Source organism: Chiloscyllium plagiosum, chromosome 10 (assembly GCF_004010195.1).
Source record: "Chiloscyllium plagiosum isolate BGI_BamShark_2017 chromosome 10, ASM401019v2, whole genome shotgun sequence".
Taxonomy (NCBI): domain Eukaryota; kingdom Metazoa; phylum Chordata; class Chondrichthyes; order Orectolobiformes; family Hemiscylliidae; genus Chiloscyllium; species Chiloscyllium plagiosum.
Genome location: NC_057719.1, coordinates 23877352 through 23893410, shown reverse-complemented (window position 1 = coordinate 23893410; position 16059 = coordinate 23877352). Strand labels below are relative to the sequence as shown.

Here is a 16059-nt window from a genome sequence, read left to right as displayed (position 1 = left end):
CAAAGAGACCTTGGAGTGCAGGTTCATAGCTCCTTGAAAGTGGAGTCACAGGTAGATAGGATAGTGAAGATGGCATTTGGTATGCTTTCCTTTATTGGTCAGAGTATTGAGTACAGGAGTTGGGAGGTCATGTTGCGGCTGTACAGGACATTGGTTAGGCCACTGTTGGAATACTGCGTGCAATTCTGGTCTCCTTCCTATCGGATTTACAAGGATGTTGCCAAGGTTGGAGGATTTGAGCTATAGGGAGTGGCTAAATTGGCTGGGGCTGTTTTCCTTGGAGCGTCAGAGGCTGAGAGGTGACCTTATAGAGGTTTACAAAATTATGAGGGGCATGGATAGGGTAAATAGGCAAAGTCCTGGGCTCGGGGAGTCCAGAACTAGAGGGCGTAGGTTTAGGGTGAGAGGGGAAAGATATTAAAAAAAAGAGACCCAAGGGGCAACTTTTTCACATAGGTGGTGATACGTGTATGGAATGAGCTGCCAGAGGATGTGGTGGAGGCTGGTACAATTGCAACATTTAAGAGGCATTTGCATGGGTATATGAATAGGAAGGGTTTGGAGGGATATGGGCCAGATGCTGGCAGGTAGGACTAGACTAGGTTGGGATATATGGTTGGCATGGACGGGTTGGACCGAAGGGTCTGTTTCCATGGTGTACATCTTTATGACTCTATAACTGTATTGCTCTTACAGCTTTGTGAGATATGGTAAAAGGACAATATTTGTGTGTGTATTTTGTATTAGCTTTCACTTAAAAACTATGCAAAATATGCTGACTCATTATGTTGATGATTACAAAATACTTGTTATAACACTTGTACATTACTTTACGTTTCCCATGCTGGACACAGACAAGTTATGATGCTTTAAATTATTCTTTTTATTTGCTCACTTACCAACATTAAAGTTGTCCTTATATACTCTGGGAAATGATGTAGAGGGTGGTGGTTCAGGGAAGCTGCCTCGATTTCCTGTGCTGATGGTGGTTATAGTGAATATTTCATCCAGCTCCAATTGTAGTGAAAATGATCCATTAATGGGCTGAATTAGAATAATTAATGTAAAAATCAAGAATTTCTGCAATTGCAGCATGCTTTAAAAAGCAGGATTTGAAGGTGTAACTGTGTGCCTATATTAGATTCTACAAGGTGGGCTGCTGTCCAATGTAAACCAGCAAGCTTTTTTAAACACAAAAAAATGAAAAGAATAAAATTTAATGATTTTTTTATCCATTTCATACTACAACCAAAACAAAGTGTGGAACTGCTAGTGAGCTAAATTAATTTTACTAACGAGAAAGTTTCTGAACTGACTTGTTAAAGAGTGTGTGCTCTCATTGGTATTTGTCTTCCTCTCAGATTTCTGTAGATTAAGGTGTGGCTCAATTAGAAATGAAACCAAAAACTCTAATCTTCCAACAGTTTACTGGCTTGTGAAGTCAAGGTACTAATCAATTCCTCCAAAACCGTTCAGGTATGAGCTACTTGTAGATCCCCAACATTGGACTTAAATGAAAGATGCCACTGCAATATTATGGCTTAACAAACTTTCTCAAGCTGATGTGGTATGAAATGCTAACTAAAATGACACCTTATCTCGATTTAATTATGATTCTATGATGATATCAGTTATGTGGCAACAACAGAGATGAATAAGGAGACAAGGAAGGCTAGTAATATAGCTTAGAAATGAGGAAGAACTTAGTCAAATTCATTTTGTAACTCTCACTGTGCATTGCTAACCTTTTCAGCTAAAACAGCATGTTAGAAAATCAGAATTTAAAAAAAGTATCATTTTAGTTGGTCAAGAGACAAGAATTACCTTGATTTCAGACAACTGGTTAAAAAATGTTGATGAATTCTTGACAAAGTCAAACTTTGAATGCCATACTTTTAAAGCTTTAATATTTTTCTGAAGAAATTTAAACATAGGTTATTAATCATTGCATATATATTTAAACAAAGGAAAATAATATTTAAATCTATAAATAAGTCTCTCAAAATTGTTACCACAAACCATCTTAAACTAATAAAATTAGTCATTAATATAGGCTTAGGTCTTTGATTATATCTTAGTCACATATACATTATCCCAGAAGTTCTCTTCTCATTGAAGAGATAGGTCTTTTTTTTTCAGTTCCTCCTGTGTCAAGCATAAATTGAGTGTGCAACGTTCTGTAATAACAATGTTTATGCATTAGCACAGCCTGTTTTCTTAATCCAGATGGTGTTAAAGTGGTTATATAACTCAATACATCTAAATGCTCTAATTTTAGAAATACTAAGAAACTAAATGTTGATTTCATTCCAGTGGAAATATAAGTAAACAAATACATTTTACTGCATGTTCCTCTTTTCAGTTGGAACAGAATCAAGGAACATTATTGGGAAGTATCTCAACATCATTTATCTCATTCTCAAATAGGCAACAGATTGAATTTCCTATTACAGTGGATGCTAGTGTAAAACCACTTTTTCAGTAAAATATAGAGCACAGCCCAGACCATCATGGAAGTCAATCTGCCATCCATGGACTCTATTTATACTTCTTGTTGCATGGAAAGGCTCAAAGACCCCTACCATCAGGATAATGCTCTCCTATATCCTCTTTCACCAGGTAGAAGATACAGAAGCTTGAATACACACACCAACAGGTTCAAGAACAACGTCTTCCCTGTCACTATTCGACTAATGACTGGACTCCTTAACCACTTTCAAATAATGCTGATCTTGCTGAGTAACCTGTATATCTCGCTCTATCGAAGCACTGTATGATTGCTATGATCTGCCTGTACTGCTTGATAGACAAAGCTTTTCACTGTACTCAGGTACACATGACTACAATAAATCAAATCAAATTATGCCTCTGCCTGAGACAAGAGGGAGGAAACAGCAATATTTAACATTGACACATATCGACTGTGAAGGAGGGGTTTCAATAAACTTTGAGAAGGAGTATATTGAATCACATCATTGTGCTACTCTCCAATTCACAGTCCGCATGCAACTTTATTATTCATGACCAATGTTCACTCTATTCTCTGATATTTGGGTGCGTGGCAATCAGCATGCTGATGTGGATTGCAGCATTGATTTCCAGTTCTGGAAGTCATGACTGTGCACGGGTCTTGGGAGGCCCATGCAGAAGATTTTAAAAAAGGGAATTCTGATGGTGACTATTATTAAATAATGACAAAATGTAACTACAAAATAATTTCCTCTCACATACACAAAAACAATATGCACTGATCAACTAATGGTACTTACAAATGATCCTTGCAACTTAAAAGTCACATTTTGCTGATGGACATCGTAAGGTGGTAGTGGTGGCCTGATACACATTGAATGATCATGGGTCTAAGTTAGAAAAAAACAGCTTTAAAATATCGCTCAATATTAAAATGCACCATAAATGAAATAAAATGCAAAGCAACAGTAAAGAGATACCTGAAATTTTACCGAAATCAAGGAGTCTTAAATGTATATTTTTGACATGATTTCTATTATAAACCATGTCAATTAATTATCCAGTATTAGTGACACAGAACCAGGTCAGGCCACATGTTCATTCTCGTGCTTATGCTCCACTGCAGCCTTCATCTAACCCCAATGTATTTTTCTATAACTGTGCTTTTTTAAAAAACTTCCCCTTAAATGCATCAACGCTAAGTGTCTCAACTAATCCTTGTGGCAAAGTTCTACATACTAATCATTGTTTAGACAAAACAAATTCTACCAAATACCCCAGTGATTTTATTAATGACTACACTCTATTTATGACTACTTGCTCTCGCAATCGGCAGCATCTTCCCTACTTCCACCTGATCAAACAAATTAGCAATCATATCTCTGTTACACTTCCATCTTTTCTTTGCTACAGCGAAGAGCCCCAGCCTGTTCAATCTATCCTGAAGAGTGCAAAATTTTAGGGTTCTGGTAGCATCCTAATAAGGTCGAGATTGTGGTGCTGGAAAAGCGCAGCAGGTCAGACAGCATCGGAGGAGCAGGAGAGTCAGGATGAAGGGTTTATGCCCGAAATGTCGATTCTCCTGCTTCTCGGATGCTGCCAGACCTGCTATGCTTTTCCAGCCCCACACTCTCTACTCTGATCACCAGCATCTGCAGTACTCACTTTCTCCGAGCATCCTAATAAAGCTTTCTTGTATTTTCTTCAGGACACAAATCCATTTTTGGAGACCAGATCTCTTCAGATTTGGCTTAACCAAGGTTTTGAACAAAATCATAATCTGCTTTTCAATTCAATCCCTCTGGAAGTTCCCCTCAGTCCTGTGTTTACACATTTTAAATGATTTCTTTAATCAACGACTCTACCTCTAGATAGGTGTAGATTTATAATCACCAATATCTAGATCCCTCTGCTCCTCTATCCCAATACAGCACTCTTTTTCAGGGAATTGGGAGTCTCTATTTTTCCTCAAGTTCCAAAAGAAAATCAAACTAGTAGATATATTAAAGTGAGATCATGAAATGAGATCTTGTTTACTAAATAATAAACTCAGAATCCAATTAATCTAAAATAAGTGGAAAATTATTTTCAAGTAGCTCTTTAATGTTTTATAGTGCAAAGTTTGCTTCCAGTGACAGGCCCTCTCACATTTTGACACTACTGAACTTACTAAACTTTCCCTTAGATGCCTTAATCTCAGCTGCAGGTTGTCGCCCAGTTACCTTTCAGATATTAATGTTCTACATACTAGCAAGTGGCAGTAATGAGAAATGGCGTCACCATTCTAATTATTTATTGTGAATCCGTTGGAAACAAGGGCAAAATGAAAAATGCAATTTTGAAGACACCCTAATCAAAATGACATCTCATATAAATACCCAGTGGCTTGAAGCAATTTTATGTTACGATGAGAAAAAGTTGAGATAAAGTGAACACAAATAATAAATAAGTAAAAATATATTTAGATCTGAACAACTTTGAACTAATATCCCACCCTTGAGATGTCAACTAAAAGGAAGTTAGAAGTAAATACTTTTGGAAGAGAAAGATTTAGTACTTATTTATGTCAATCTTGTGCATTTAACTTTCTAGACTTTGTAATATTGGGAAGACACACAAGTTAATGAGCACCTTCGTAGAATCAGAAATGTTGACTCCAGAAGCCATTAGCTGCTACTGAGTTTTGAAATGGCTCAACAAATTAAGCAACATTGCATTGCCAATTCTGTGTGCAGGAAAACAGCCAGAAAGTGAAAAACATATGGTGTGAAAGAAATGGCCAAATGTGATGACAGAGTAATGAATTGGTAAAGATTCACACATGAATACATAGTATAGGGTTAGGACACAATGTAGCATGTAACATGATGAAATGTAGATACCATTGTTTCTATGATAATGGTGAGGTTTCCCTTCCCATCAGTAAGAGCCACATAACTGCCACCCTTCTGCAAGTGACCAACAGTCTTCAGGTAGTGCCATCCAGGCTGAGTGAACTGTGTGGTGTGTGCTGCAAAAAATAAAAGTTAATTTAAATAGCACTTCTCACACACAGCATTGTTTGTTCAAGCAAACCAGGGAATTTAGAGCAATCGTGCTCACTTCTGACAAGGTAATGAGTCGCTTTGAAAATAACGTACATATTGTCAGAAGTTGTTTCTTTCTAGTGCATTATTCTTTAACATATTTTATAAATAGAGTGAACACGTGATACATGTTGATGGAGGTTCATGACAACATTGGAAGAGTAGCTGTGACTGAGCTCTGTTAGTGATTTGCTCTGAGGTGTGAAATTTTCACTGTAGGTATAAAGGACTTGGCTGAAGGGCGAACCACTTATCCAAACTGGCTGCTAACATCAAGTTAAGTGGGACAGTGAACAGTGAAAGTGGAGTACAAAACTACAAAGCAAGTCAATAGATTTAAATTGGAGGGCATATCCGAGGCAGCAGAGTTCAGAGATGTATCAGGTCATCTACTCTGAATGCAAAAAGGAGAGTAAATTCTTAAATGGTGAGAAGTTAGAACCATGGAAGAATGGAAAATATTTATTGGACCAATTACAGAAATCAATGAAAAGTAGTCCATAGGATACCAAAAGATTACAGGAGGTGAATTAAATATTAGCCTTCAAACTAAAGAAGCCTTCCTATCATGTAGCAGTGAAAGTGAATTTGCAATCATATGAAGCTCTTACTTGGCCTGGTATAGAGTTCTGATCTGGCAGCACATCACATGAAGGGTGTAATGGCCTTGGAGGGGTGTAGTGTGTATCTTCAGAATCATATGGAGGACAAAGTTATAAGAGACTAGACTAGATATGCATTGTCTTGAGTACAAATGCTTAAGGAAAGATTAAGTTGAAATATTTGTGATGATTAATGGAGCAGAGGAATGAGGTTGGAAGGATTAATCCCGCACTGATGCGGTGTGCAGGAAGGTATGACAAGGCATGACATATGGCTCAATGGACAATTTGGAGATAGGCATTTTGGGACAGAGAGTTGTTGACTTAGGCTTATCTAAATGGGAGTCAAGCAGGAGTGCAAGAATGCTGAGGAATACTGAAGGGTTGGAGATATAGATTTGTGAACTCGGAGGACAGAATCACTGAAGTGTTATAACACAGAAGGGCACCATTTGGCCCATCTGTGTTGGTTAACTAAACAAGTAACCTGGTGCCGTTCTACTCCCTTTGCTATATCACCCTGCATAGGACTCTTTCAGATAGTAATCGAATTCCTTTTGAATGCCTCGATTGAACCTAGCTCCACCACCCTCTCAGGCAGCACATTCTGAATTTTAACCACTTTTGGAGTGTCAAGTTCCTCTGTCTCCATTGCCTTTTACCTTAAATCTGTGCCCTCACAGTCTAGATCCTTCTACCAGTAGGAACAGTCTCTTCCTATCTATTTGTCTAGATCCTTCATGATTTTGAATATCTCTAAGAAACCTCCCCTTAACCTTCTCTTCACCAAGGAAAACAGTCCCACCTTTTTACTTTTGAATTTGTTCATGGGAATGGACATCGATGTAGGAGGTTGGAATCTCTATGGAGCATATTACCTGTTTCAAATGTAGATGAATTATATTCTGTCCTGTGTCTAGTTATTTCCTCCATATTTTTCGCTTTATAAATCAGATACATCTTAAGACTAATATTTTTATACAACTGAAATATTTGCACAAAAAATTATTCATACTGTAAATTCAGGCATGTTAGTAGCCTATGCTCATTTTGAATCTAATCTTTCATTCACAATGTCAGGATAATGTACATGGATACATTCAGAACATATAGTAACACTAATTCATGGCACTGACACATTTAAGAGTAAATTAGGTAACTATGAGGGAGAAAGTACATTCATGGGGTTAGATGAAAAGGGTTAGAAAGAAGCTTGCGCGGAGAATCAACACTGGCATGGACAAGTTAGGCCAAATAGGTCATTTCTCTGCTGCAAATATATGTAGTTGATGACTTGATACAGTTACTGCTTAGTATTTGTAGATCACCTAATCTTCGAGCACATCATTTGTTATACTGAGGCACCGGCTTAATTGCTCCATTACTGCACTCCACCACTGTGCCAGTAGAAACTGTGAGCTGTGTCAATCTTTATATAATGTTAGTTCTCTCAGGCTTTGGTGACAGAACTCTGTCATAATTTACTTTAGCAGCTCATAAGAGTTAAAATGTGGAGAAATACAGTTTTTAACACTTGCAGGGCAATTTTCCAAAGACCACAACAATTTTCTAAAATGAGTAGCACATTATTGATAAAGCATATTCACTCTATTAACAATCACCAACTATGACAAAGTAACACATCATGAATATACATTTTGAATATTCCACAAAAAAGTTAAAGAATCGAAGACTCTGCTATCGGTTTTTACAGATAATTTATAACGAGAGAGAGAAGACAGCAAGTGGTAGTGAGGAAATTGCTCCTAGGGAGAGACTGGATTGCGTCCTTCTGTAATTTGCTAATTAGGTGGAATATACAGGATGTTTTAACTTTGGGACCATAAAGTTTGAATCTTAAAGAATATTTATTTACCTGTAACCCAAATAGGTGACTGCACGTCATAGTGCCCACTCCATGGTTCATCTGCAGTCATCAGTCCATCCTGCCCGAATGGTAACTCTTTATAGTAACTTGCCACCAGGTTCCATGCAATTGTACTAGAAAAAAAGCAATGCATTGGAAACTGAAATGTAACATAGGCTATTCAGCCTATCGAACCTGCACTACCATTCATTTCGGTCTTGGCTGATTGAACATTTCAATATTTTTTATCAGGGTAGGTAAAAACAATGACTGCAGATGCTGGAAACCAGAGTCTAGATTAGAGCGGTGCTGGGAAAGCACACAGCAGTTCAGGCAGCATCCGAGGAGCAGTAAAATCGACATTTCGGGCAAAAGCCCTTTATCAGGAATACAGGCAGAAAGCCTGAAGGGTGGAGAGATGTTTTTTTAAAATCACAGTATCCCCATAACCTTCTCAACAATTTATAATCAGAAATCAATCTCCAATTTAAATATTATCAAACACTGAGACTCCACAGCCTCTGGGGAAAGAGAATTGCAAAGACTCTCAACTGTCCGAGTAAAACAAAATTTTTCCTAACCTGAATGGCATCCTCCTTATTGTTAAATTGTGCCCCACGGTTCTAAACTTCCCAATTAGGTGCAACATCTTATGTTCCTATGCTGTCTATCCATTTTGAAATCTTGTAGGTTTCTACAAGGTCACCTCTCATTCTTCCAAACTTCAGAGCACAAAGGTCTAGTTGCCCAATCTCTGTTCATAGGTCAGTCCCAGGAACAAGCCTCGTGAATTTTCATTGCACTCTATCAAGACACTGAATCATACAACATGGAAACAGGCCCTTTAGCCTAGTTCATCCATGGCAAACACGCTTCCTAAACTGAACTGGTCCCGCTTGCCTGCAATTGGTTCATATTCCTCTAAACCCTTCTTATCCAAGTACCTGTTCAGATGTCTTTTAAGTGCTGTAATTGTACTCATCTCTACCATTTCCACTGACAGCTCGCCCCATATATGCACAATCCTCTGCGTGAAAAGGTTGCCTCTCAGGTCCCTTTTAAATCTTTCCCCTCTCACCTTAAACACATGCCCTCTAATTTCATACTCCCCCTAGCCTGGGGAAAAACCTTAGTTTTTCACCTTAGCTTTGCCCCTCATGATTTTATAAACCTTTACAAGGTCACCTTTCAGTCTCCTATGCTTCAGGGGAAAAATAAAGAATCCCAGCCTATTCAGCCTCACCTTGTAACTCAAACCCTCCTGTGTCAGTAACATCCTTGCAATTTTGCATCCTTTTCAGTTTCATAACATCCTTCCTATAACAGGGCAACCAGAATTGTATCCAATGTTTCAAACTGCATCAATGTGGACTCCACCAGTTTTCTCATTTTCCATCCCCCCACCTTCCAGCTCAGCACATTCCTCATGACCTGTCCCACCTGTCAGCTCCAACCTCTGACCAATCATCTTTATCCCCACCTCCATCCACCTAGTGCACACAGCTACCTTCTCCCCAGCCCCACTCCCATTATTTCTCCACCCTCGAGGCTCCCAGCCTCATTCTTAATGAAGGGCTTTTGCCTGAAACGTCAATTTTTCTGCTCCTCAGATGCTGCCTGACCTGCAGGGCTTTTCCAGCACCACTCTAATCTTGACTGCAATGTTTCAAATGTCTTGCACAATCATAACATGACATCCCAACTCTTGTACTCAATGCTCTGACCGATGACTGCAAACATATCAAACGTATTCTTCACCATTCTCCCTAGATCTCACCTTACTAACCAGTCTCCATGTGGAACCTTGAAGGCTTTGCTAAAGTCCATGAAGTCATCTCTTCAAAAACTCAAGTGTGAGAGACATGCTTCCCCAAACACAAAGTCATGCGGACTATCCCTAATTAGTCCTTACCTTTCCAAATGCGCACAAGTCTTGTCTCTCAGAATCACCTCCAAAGATGTGATAGTTCAGTGGTTAGCATTACTGTCTCATAGTGCCAGGGACCTGGGTTCAGTTCTACCCTCGGACAACTGTGTGGAGATGGCATACTCTCCGTGCATGCGTGGGTTTCCTCCTACAGTCGGAAGATGTGCAGGATAGGTAAACTACCCTGTAGCTTTCAGGGATGTGTAAGCTATGGGTTACCCATAGGAAATTCAGGGTTACAGGGATAGGGTAGGGGGTGGGGCTGGGTGGGATACTCTACAGAGTGTTGGTGAGGACTCTATGGGCCAAATGGTCTGCTTCCACTCTGTAGAAATTCTATGATCTTACCTACCACTGACCTCAGACTCAGATTAGTAGTTGCCTGGCTTTTTCTTGCAGGTTTTCTTAAATAGTGGCACATGAGCCACCCTCCAGTTCTCCTGCACCACAGGGGTTGGTTTAACTCAGTTGGCTGGACGATTGGTTTGTGAAGCAGTTTAATGCCAACAGCATGGGTTCAATCCCCAAATCAGCTGAGGTTACCATGAGGAAGTCTACTTCTCAACCTTTCCCCTCACCGGAGGTATGGAGGCCCTCAGCTTAAATCATCACTAATTGTCTCTTTCTAAATGAGAGAACAGCACTATGGTCTGCTAAGATTAGGGTGACTTGACTTTGACTTCCGGAACCTCACCTGCGGCTGCTGAAGATACAAATATCTTTGCTTGAAGCCCCACAATTTCTTCCCTAACTTCCTGGGAAATACTTAATCAGGTCCAGGGGATTTCTAACTTAATATTTTTCCTGAGGCAAGGAGACCAAAATTGTACACGGTACTCTATGTGTAGTCTAATCAAATGTCTGTGCAATTGAAGAATTACTTTACTGCTCCAGTACTGAAACCCTTGTGCAATGAAGGCCAATATTCCATTAGCCTTCCTAATAATATTTTAGCCTTCAGTGACTTATTGACAATGAGTAAGTGTCTTCAGACTATGTGAGAGCACTATGGAAGGAGCATCATCCAGAGTAGTACAATAGTTCAAAAGTCAAGTCCACAAATTTCAGTCTTATTGTTATTTTACACATCCCAAGAACTTGTTTGCTTTAGAATACTGTAGAGAAATGTACAGTCAGATGTTTGTTAACAGAATCCATGTTAACACTTACGAAGTCATATTGCCATTGACAAAATTCTGGTTAAGTATACGAGCCCAGCAACCTCCTCCAACATTATCATTAACAGTACTGTAGTCTTCAGATGACCATAGCTTCTTTCCAGTCTTCCTGGCATTACTGCTTGACAATGTTCCAGGATAATGGGCTCTAAGATATAAAACAAAATATTCATAAACCCAAAAGTGTTTACATTTCATTCAAACATTGAAAATAATTACACCTAGTTCGACTTTAAAACAGACCATTTTTAAAAACCAACAATTATGGTATGCGCTATGGATTTCATGCCCAAACACATTAAATGCAACTTCAGAAATACAGCTAAATGTTAACAGAGAAAGGTGAAAATTAATAAAATCTTGATAAGTTGGTGATCAGCTTCAACCATTTGAATTGATTTTGCTATATTAGATTTACATATTGGATTTACCACATTAAAGGATAAAAAAAAAGTGACCTAGGCAAAAACATTGACCTCGTCACGTATTTGGTTTTCAATTTCTTTCCCACTTCAAGTTATACACTGACATTTGTAACCCAGCAAGGAGTATGTATAGTTAGACTGCTTGTCTCTATAGCTGCACATATGTGGAATACCTCGAATGTTAGATTTCAAATTGCAGTATCAAGTCAGGTGACATCCAAGTGCAAAGAACTTCCCCAAAGAAGCAGCTCACTGACATTGGAAACCTAATAATTGTTATTACCTTGCGAGAATAGAGCATATAAATGCCTACCCAATAATGTCGACCACATCACATAGTTCAGTATCTTGAAGCACAGACCAAGATATTGGTTCCCAAAGATTATCGCTGGCTATGATTTTCACCTGCTCTAGACCCATTTTGTCCATGGTGTATCTCAGCAGCTTGGCAGAAAAAGAGATAGTCAAAGGAAATGTTAGCATTTTAGCTAACTAAGCACAATGCAATTAAACTTAGGAGTGAATACAAATTTGTAAGACAGAAGTTACAATTAGGAAGTGTCTATAGATATTGGACTCTCACGCATCCTACACTCACCTTTGAAACATTTTGCAGCTATTTATTTTTTTTAAAAAAACGTGTTCTTTTCAAATTCATTATACTCCTAATGTGTGTTGGCATACACAACTGGCTTTCACCCTCCTATTTTCAAGCAAAACTAGCAAATCCGTAAGTGGGCCAGTGCAAAGCACTGAGAACAGGTACGTTTTCATATTACAACACAGAAACATCAATTATAATAAGTTGAAAGTTTTAAATTTGGCTGATATCAAACACAGATCTCAAACTATTAACATGCACTGCAAATTTGTGAAAAATCTATAGCATACAACAAAGAAAAGAAAAGGAGCAATTTACAACTCAAAATTGCTCAAGTGAAAAATGCTTAAGTGCAGTACATTTGGCAATCTTGCACTGAAAATTAGTTGTAACATTAAAATGAAAGAATCTGAGGTCACTTTACATAATATATATACGCTGATTTCAAACTGAACTTTTCTGTAAAATTATAGACCATTTGCTTGACAGGAAGGTAAGTTGGTGAATCAATGCTGCACTACTGTAGTCTGATTAGAAGCAGACATGATAGCAATGTTTGAGGCATTCAGATGGACATGTAAACAGAGAAGAGAAGGGACATGGACCATGTGCGCACTGATGGAATTATTTTGGATTAGCATTGCGCACAGTACAAATATGATGGGCTGAAGGGCCTGTTCCCATGCTGTTTTATGTTTACCACCTCTTTTTAATTCACTTATCAGATGTTGGTATCAATGGCTGGCCAGCCTTTACTGCCTGTCCCTAGTTGCTATTGTGGTGGTGAACTGCTTTCTTAAACTGCTGCTGAGAGAATTCCAGGATTTTGACCTGGCGACAGTGAAGGAATGGCAATATATTTCCAAGTCAGGGTGGTCAGCAGCTTGGAGGGGAACTTGCAGATGGTGGTGCTTCCATCTTTATTCTGCCCTTTTATGTGGAAGTGGTTGTAAACTTAGAAGGTGCTGTCTAAGGATCTTCAGTGAATTTCTGCAGTGCATTTTGTAGACAGTATACACTTATTATGAACTAGGCCAGATCCCCCCAAAACATTTCAAGAAGGTAGCCCAGACCCTAACTTTATTAGTTGTTTTAAGCAGGTGAACAATGTATCAACTACCTGGTTTTAAACAAAACAGAATTTATTTATGCGTCCCCATAAACATAAAAAGATAAAATCAAATACAGGTTCTTACGAGAGAGGAGAGAAAGAGGGGGAAGAGGGGGAAGAAAAAAAAAAATCAGCATGGAGCTGTTTCTTTGGGTCCAGCAGCTTCTGAGTTCCCAGCTAAGACTTGACCAGCAGCTGCGAAACAGCCAGTCTACTCAAACCAAAACAAATCCTGAGCAGTGAGTACTGGCCGCTCCCCTTTCATTGTGCAAGACTTAAAAGCATTCTCAAGTAGTTAAACCCAGATATATTAGAACCTCTGACTTTATGACCCCTCTGAAAAAAACCAAAGACAACATAATGTTGTTCATTGTCACATACTACTGCTATGGTGATGGAAGGATTAGATCTGTCTGGATGTGGTGTCAATTAAGTGGCTGCTTTGCCCTGAATTGTGTCAAGCTCGAGTGTTGTTGGAGCAGCACCCATCCAGGCAAGTGAGGAGTCAGGAGGTGAGATACTCCTAGCCTCCGAAATACTGTTGTAGCCATAGGTGTTTATGTGACCAGTCCAGTTGAGTTTCTGGTCAATGGTAACCCCAATGATTTTAACAGTGGGGGTTCAGTGATGGTTAAACCACTGAATGTCTCGAATTGCCTGGCATTTGTGTGACAAATATTTCTTGCCACTTGTCAGCCCAAGCCTGGATATTGTCCAACAGATCTTGTTGCATTTGAACATGGACTGCTTCATTATCTGAGGAGTTGTGACTGGTGCTGAATATTGTGCAATCATTGGTAAACAAACTTTAGACCTTGTGATGGAGGAAAGGTCATCAATGAAGCAAAAGGTGGTGACTGAGCCTAGAGCACTACCCTGAGGAACTCTTGCAGAAATGTCCTGGATTGAGATAACTGACCTCCAACAAATTTCTTCCTATATGTCAAGTAATGACTCCAACCAGGGGAGTTTTCCTCCCAATACCCATTGATTCCAGTTTTGCTGGGGCTCCTTGATGCCACACGGTCATATGCGGCCTTGATTTCAAGGGCTGTCACACTCACCTCTAATTCAACTCTTTTGTCAGTGTTTGAACCAAGGCTGTAATGAGGTTAAGAGTCGAATGGCAGAACCCAAACTGGGCATCAGTGAGCAGATTCTGCTTGATAGCACTGTTAAAGAGATGACACATTCTACCACTTTATTGATGATCGAGAGTAGACTGACAGAGTGCTAATTGGTTGAATTTGTTCTGCTTTGTATGTATGGGACATACCTGGACAGTGTTGTAACTGTACTGGAAGAGCTTGGCTAAGGGAGTCACAAGTTCTGAAGCACAAGTCTTTAATACTATTGCCAAAATGTTGTCACAGCCCATAGCCTTGGCAGCATCCAGTGCCTCCAACCGTTTCTTGATATCACATGGAGTGAATCGAATTGGCTGCAGATTGGTACCTCAGTGCTTCCTCCACATGTTGTTCAACATGGAGGGTTCATCAGCTGAAGGAGGACAGATATTTGTAATGCTGAGGACCACTGGAGGAGGCTGACATAGTTCACCCACTTGGCACTTCTGGCTGAAAGTTGCTTCAGTCTTATCATTTGCATTTATCTGTTGGGCTCTTCCATCATTGAGGATAGGGAAATGAAGAAGTCTCCTCCTTCAGTGAGTTATTTATTCATGACTTGATGGGACAGGATTGCAGAGCGTAAATCTGATCTGTTAGTTGTGGGATCACTTAGCTATGTCTTTCACTTGCTGCTTTGTTCCGTTTAGCTCTTGCTGCTTATGTTGTTTGGTATGCAATTAAGCTAGTTTGGTAGCTTCACAAGGTTGACATCTCATTTTCATGTATGCCTGGAGAAGCTCCTGTCATGCCCTCCTGGACTCTCCATTGAATCAGGGTTGATCCCATATGCTGTGCCAGGGAGTGCTGGAGTACAATTCTGCTACTGTTGATGACTCTCATGGATGCCAGGTCTTGAGTTGCTGGATCTGTTCAAAGTCTGTCCAATTTAGCATGGTGATAGTCACAATGGAGGAAGGTCTCAATTTGAAAGCAGAACTTGGTCTCCTCAAGGACTGTGCAGTGGTCACTCTTATTGATACTGGCAATAACAGATGCATCTGCAGCCAGCAGATTGGCAAGGATGAGGTCAAGTATGCTTTGCCCCCCTCTTGGTTCTCTCACCAGTGCTGCAGATTCAGTCTAGCAACTATGTCCTTTAGGATCCAACCAACTTGATCAATAGTACTGCTGCTGAGCCATTCTTGGTGTTGGACTTCAATCTCCCAGGCTCATGAACCTTGAGGTGAAGCTTGGAATGATCTGGGGCTACTGCAGACTGGAGGATGCCACTGTGGTCTGGGTTGGAACAACATTGTTCTGAACTTTTATTCTGCGATGCTGGACGTTTTATTTCTCTATTTTCTAACATCTTGTAATTGAAGAAGCTGTACCTAGGTACTTTTGTACCCAAGATGGTATTGTAAATGGTGACCCATATACTGTCCATGTACATGTCAATAAAACAAAATAATTTGCACCCTTGCCACTCTCAGCATTTCCTCTGTGTGTTGATCAACATGAGGGTATTGATTCATCAGCCGAGGGAGGACAGTATGTGGTAATCAGCAAGTAATTTCTTTGCCCATGTTCAACCTGAAGCCATGAGACTTCATGGGGTCTGGAGTCAATGTTAAGTATTCGAAGGGCAATTCCCTCCTGACTGTATATTACTGTGCCACTACTTCTGCTGGGTCTGTCCTGGCATTGGAATGGTGATCCTGGT

At 39.6% G+C, this 16059-nt stretch overlaps 1 protein-coding gene across 5 annotated transcripts in view; it reads right to left on the bottom strand.

The window, feature by feature from the left end:
- galcb (galactosylceramidase b) overlaps positions 1-16059 on the bottom strand; it is a 70466-nt gene that overhangs the window by 16717 nt on the left and 37690 nt on the right. For 3 of the 5 annotated variants that reach the window (XR_006312710.1, XM_043697160.1, XM_043697164.1), the window contains 7 exons: positions 11868-11998; positions 11122-11277; positions 8034-8158; positions 5352-5479; positions 3270-3359; positions 1825-1914; positions 900-1044 (listed from right to left, as the gene is read on the bottom strand). Coding sequence is in view for 4 of the 5 variants with exons in the window: in XM_043697160.1 (XP_043553095.1) it covers positions 900-1044; positions 1825-1914; positions 3270-3359; positions 5352-5479; positions 8034-8158; positions 11122-11277; positions 11868-11998 (865 nt within the window). In the remaining variant the exon portion in view is untranslated. The remainder of the gene's footprint in view (positions 1-899; positions 1045-1824; positions 1915-3269; positions 3360-5351; positions 5480-8033; positions 8159-11121; positions 11278-11867; positions 11999-16059) is intronic. The other 2 variants (XM_043697163.1, XM_043697162.1) reach the window with 2 other exon arrangements.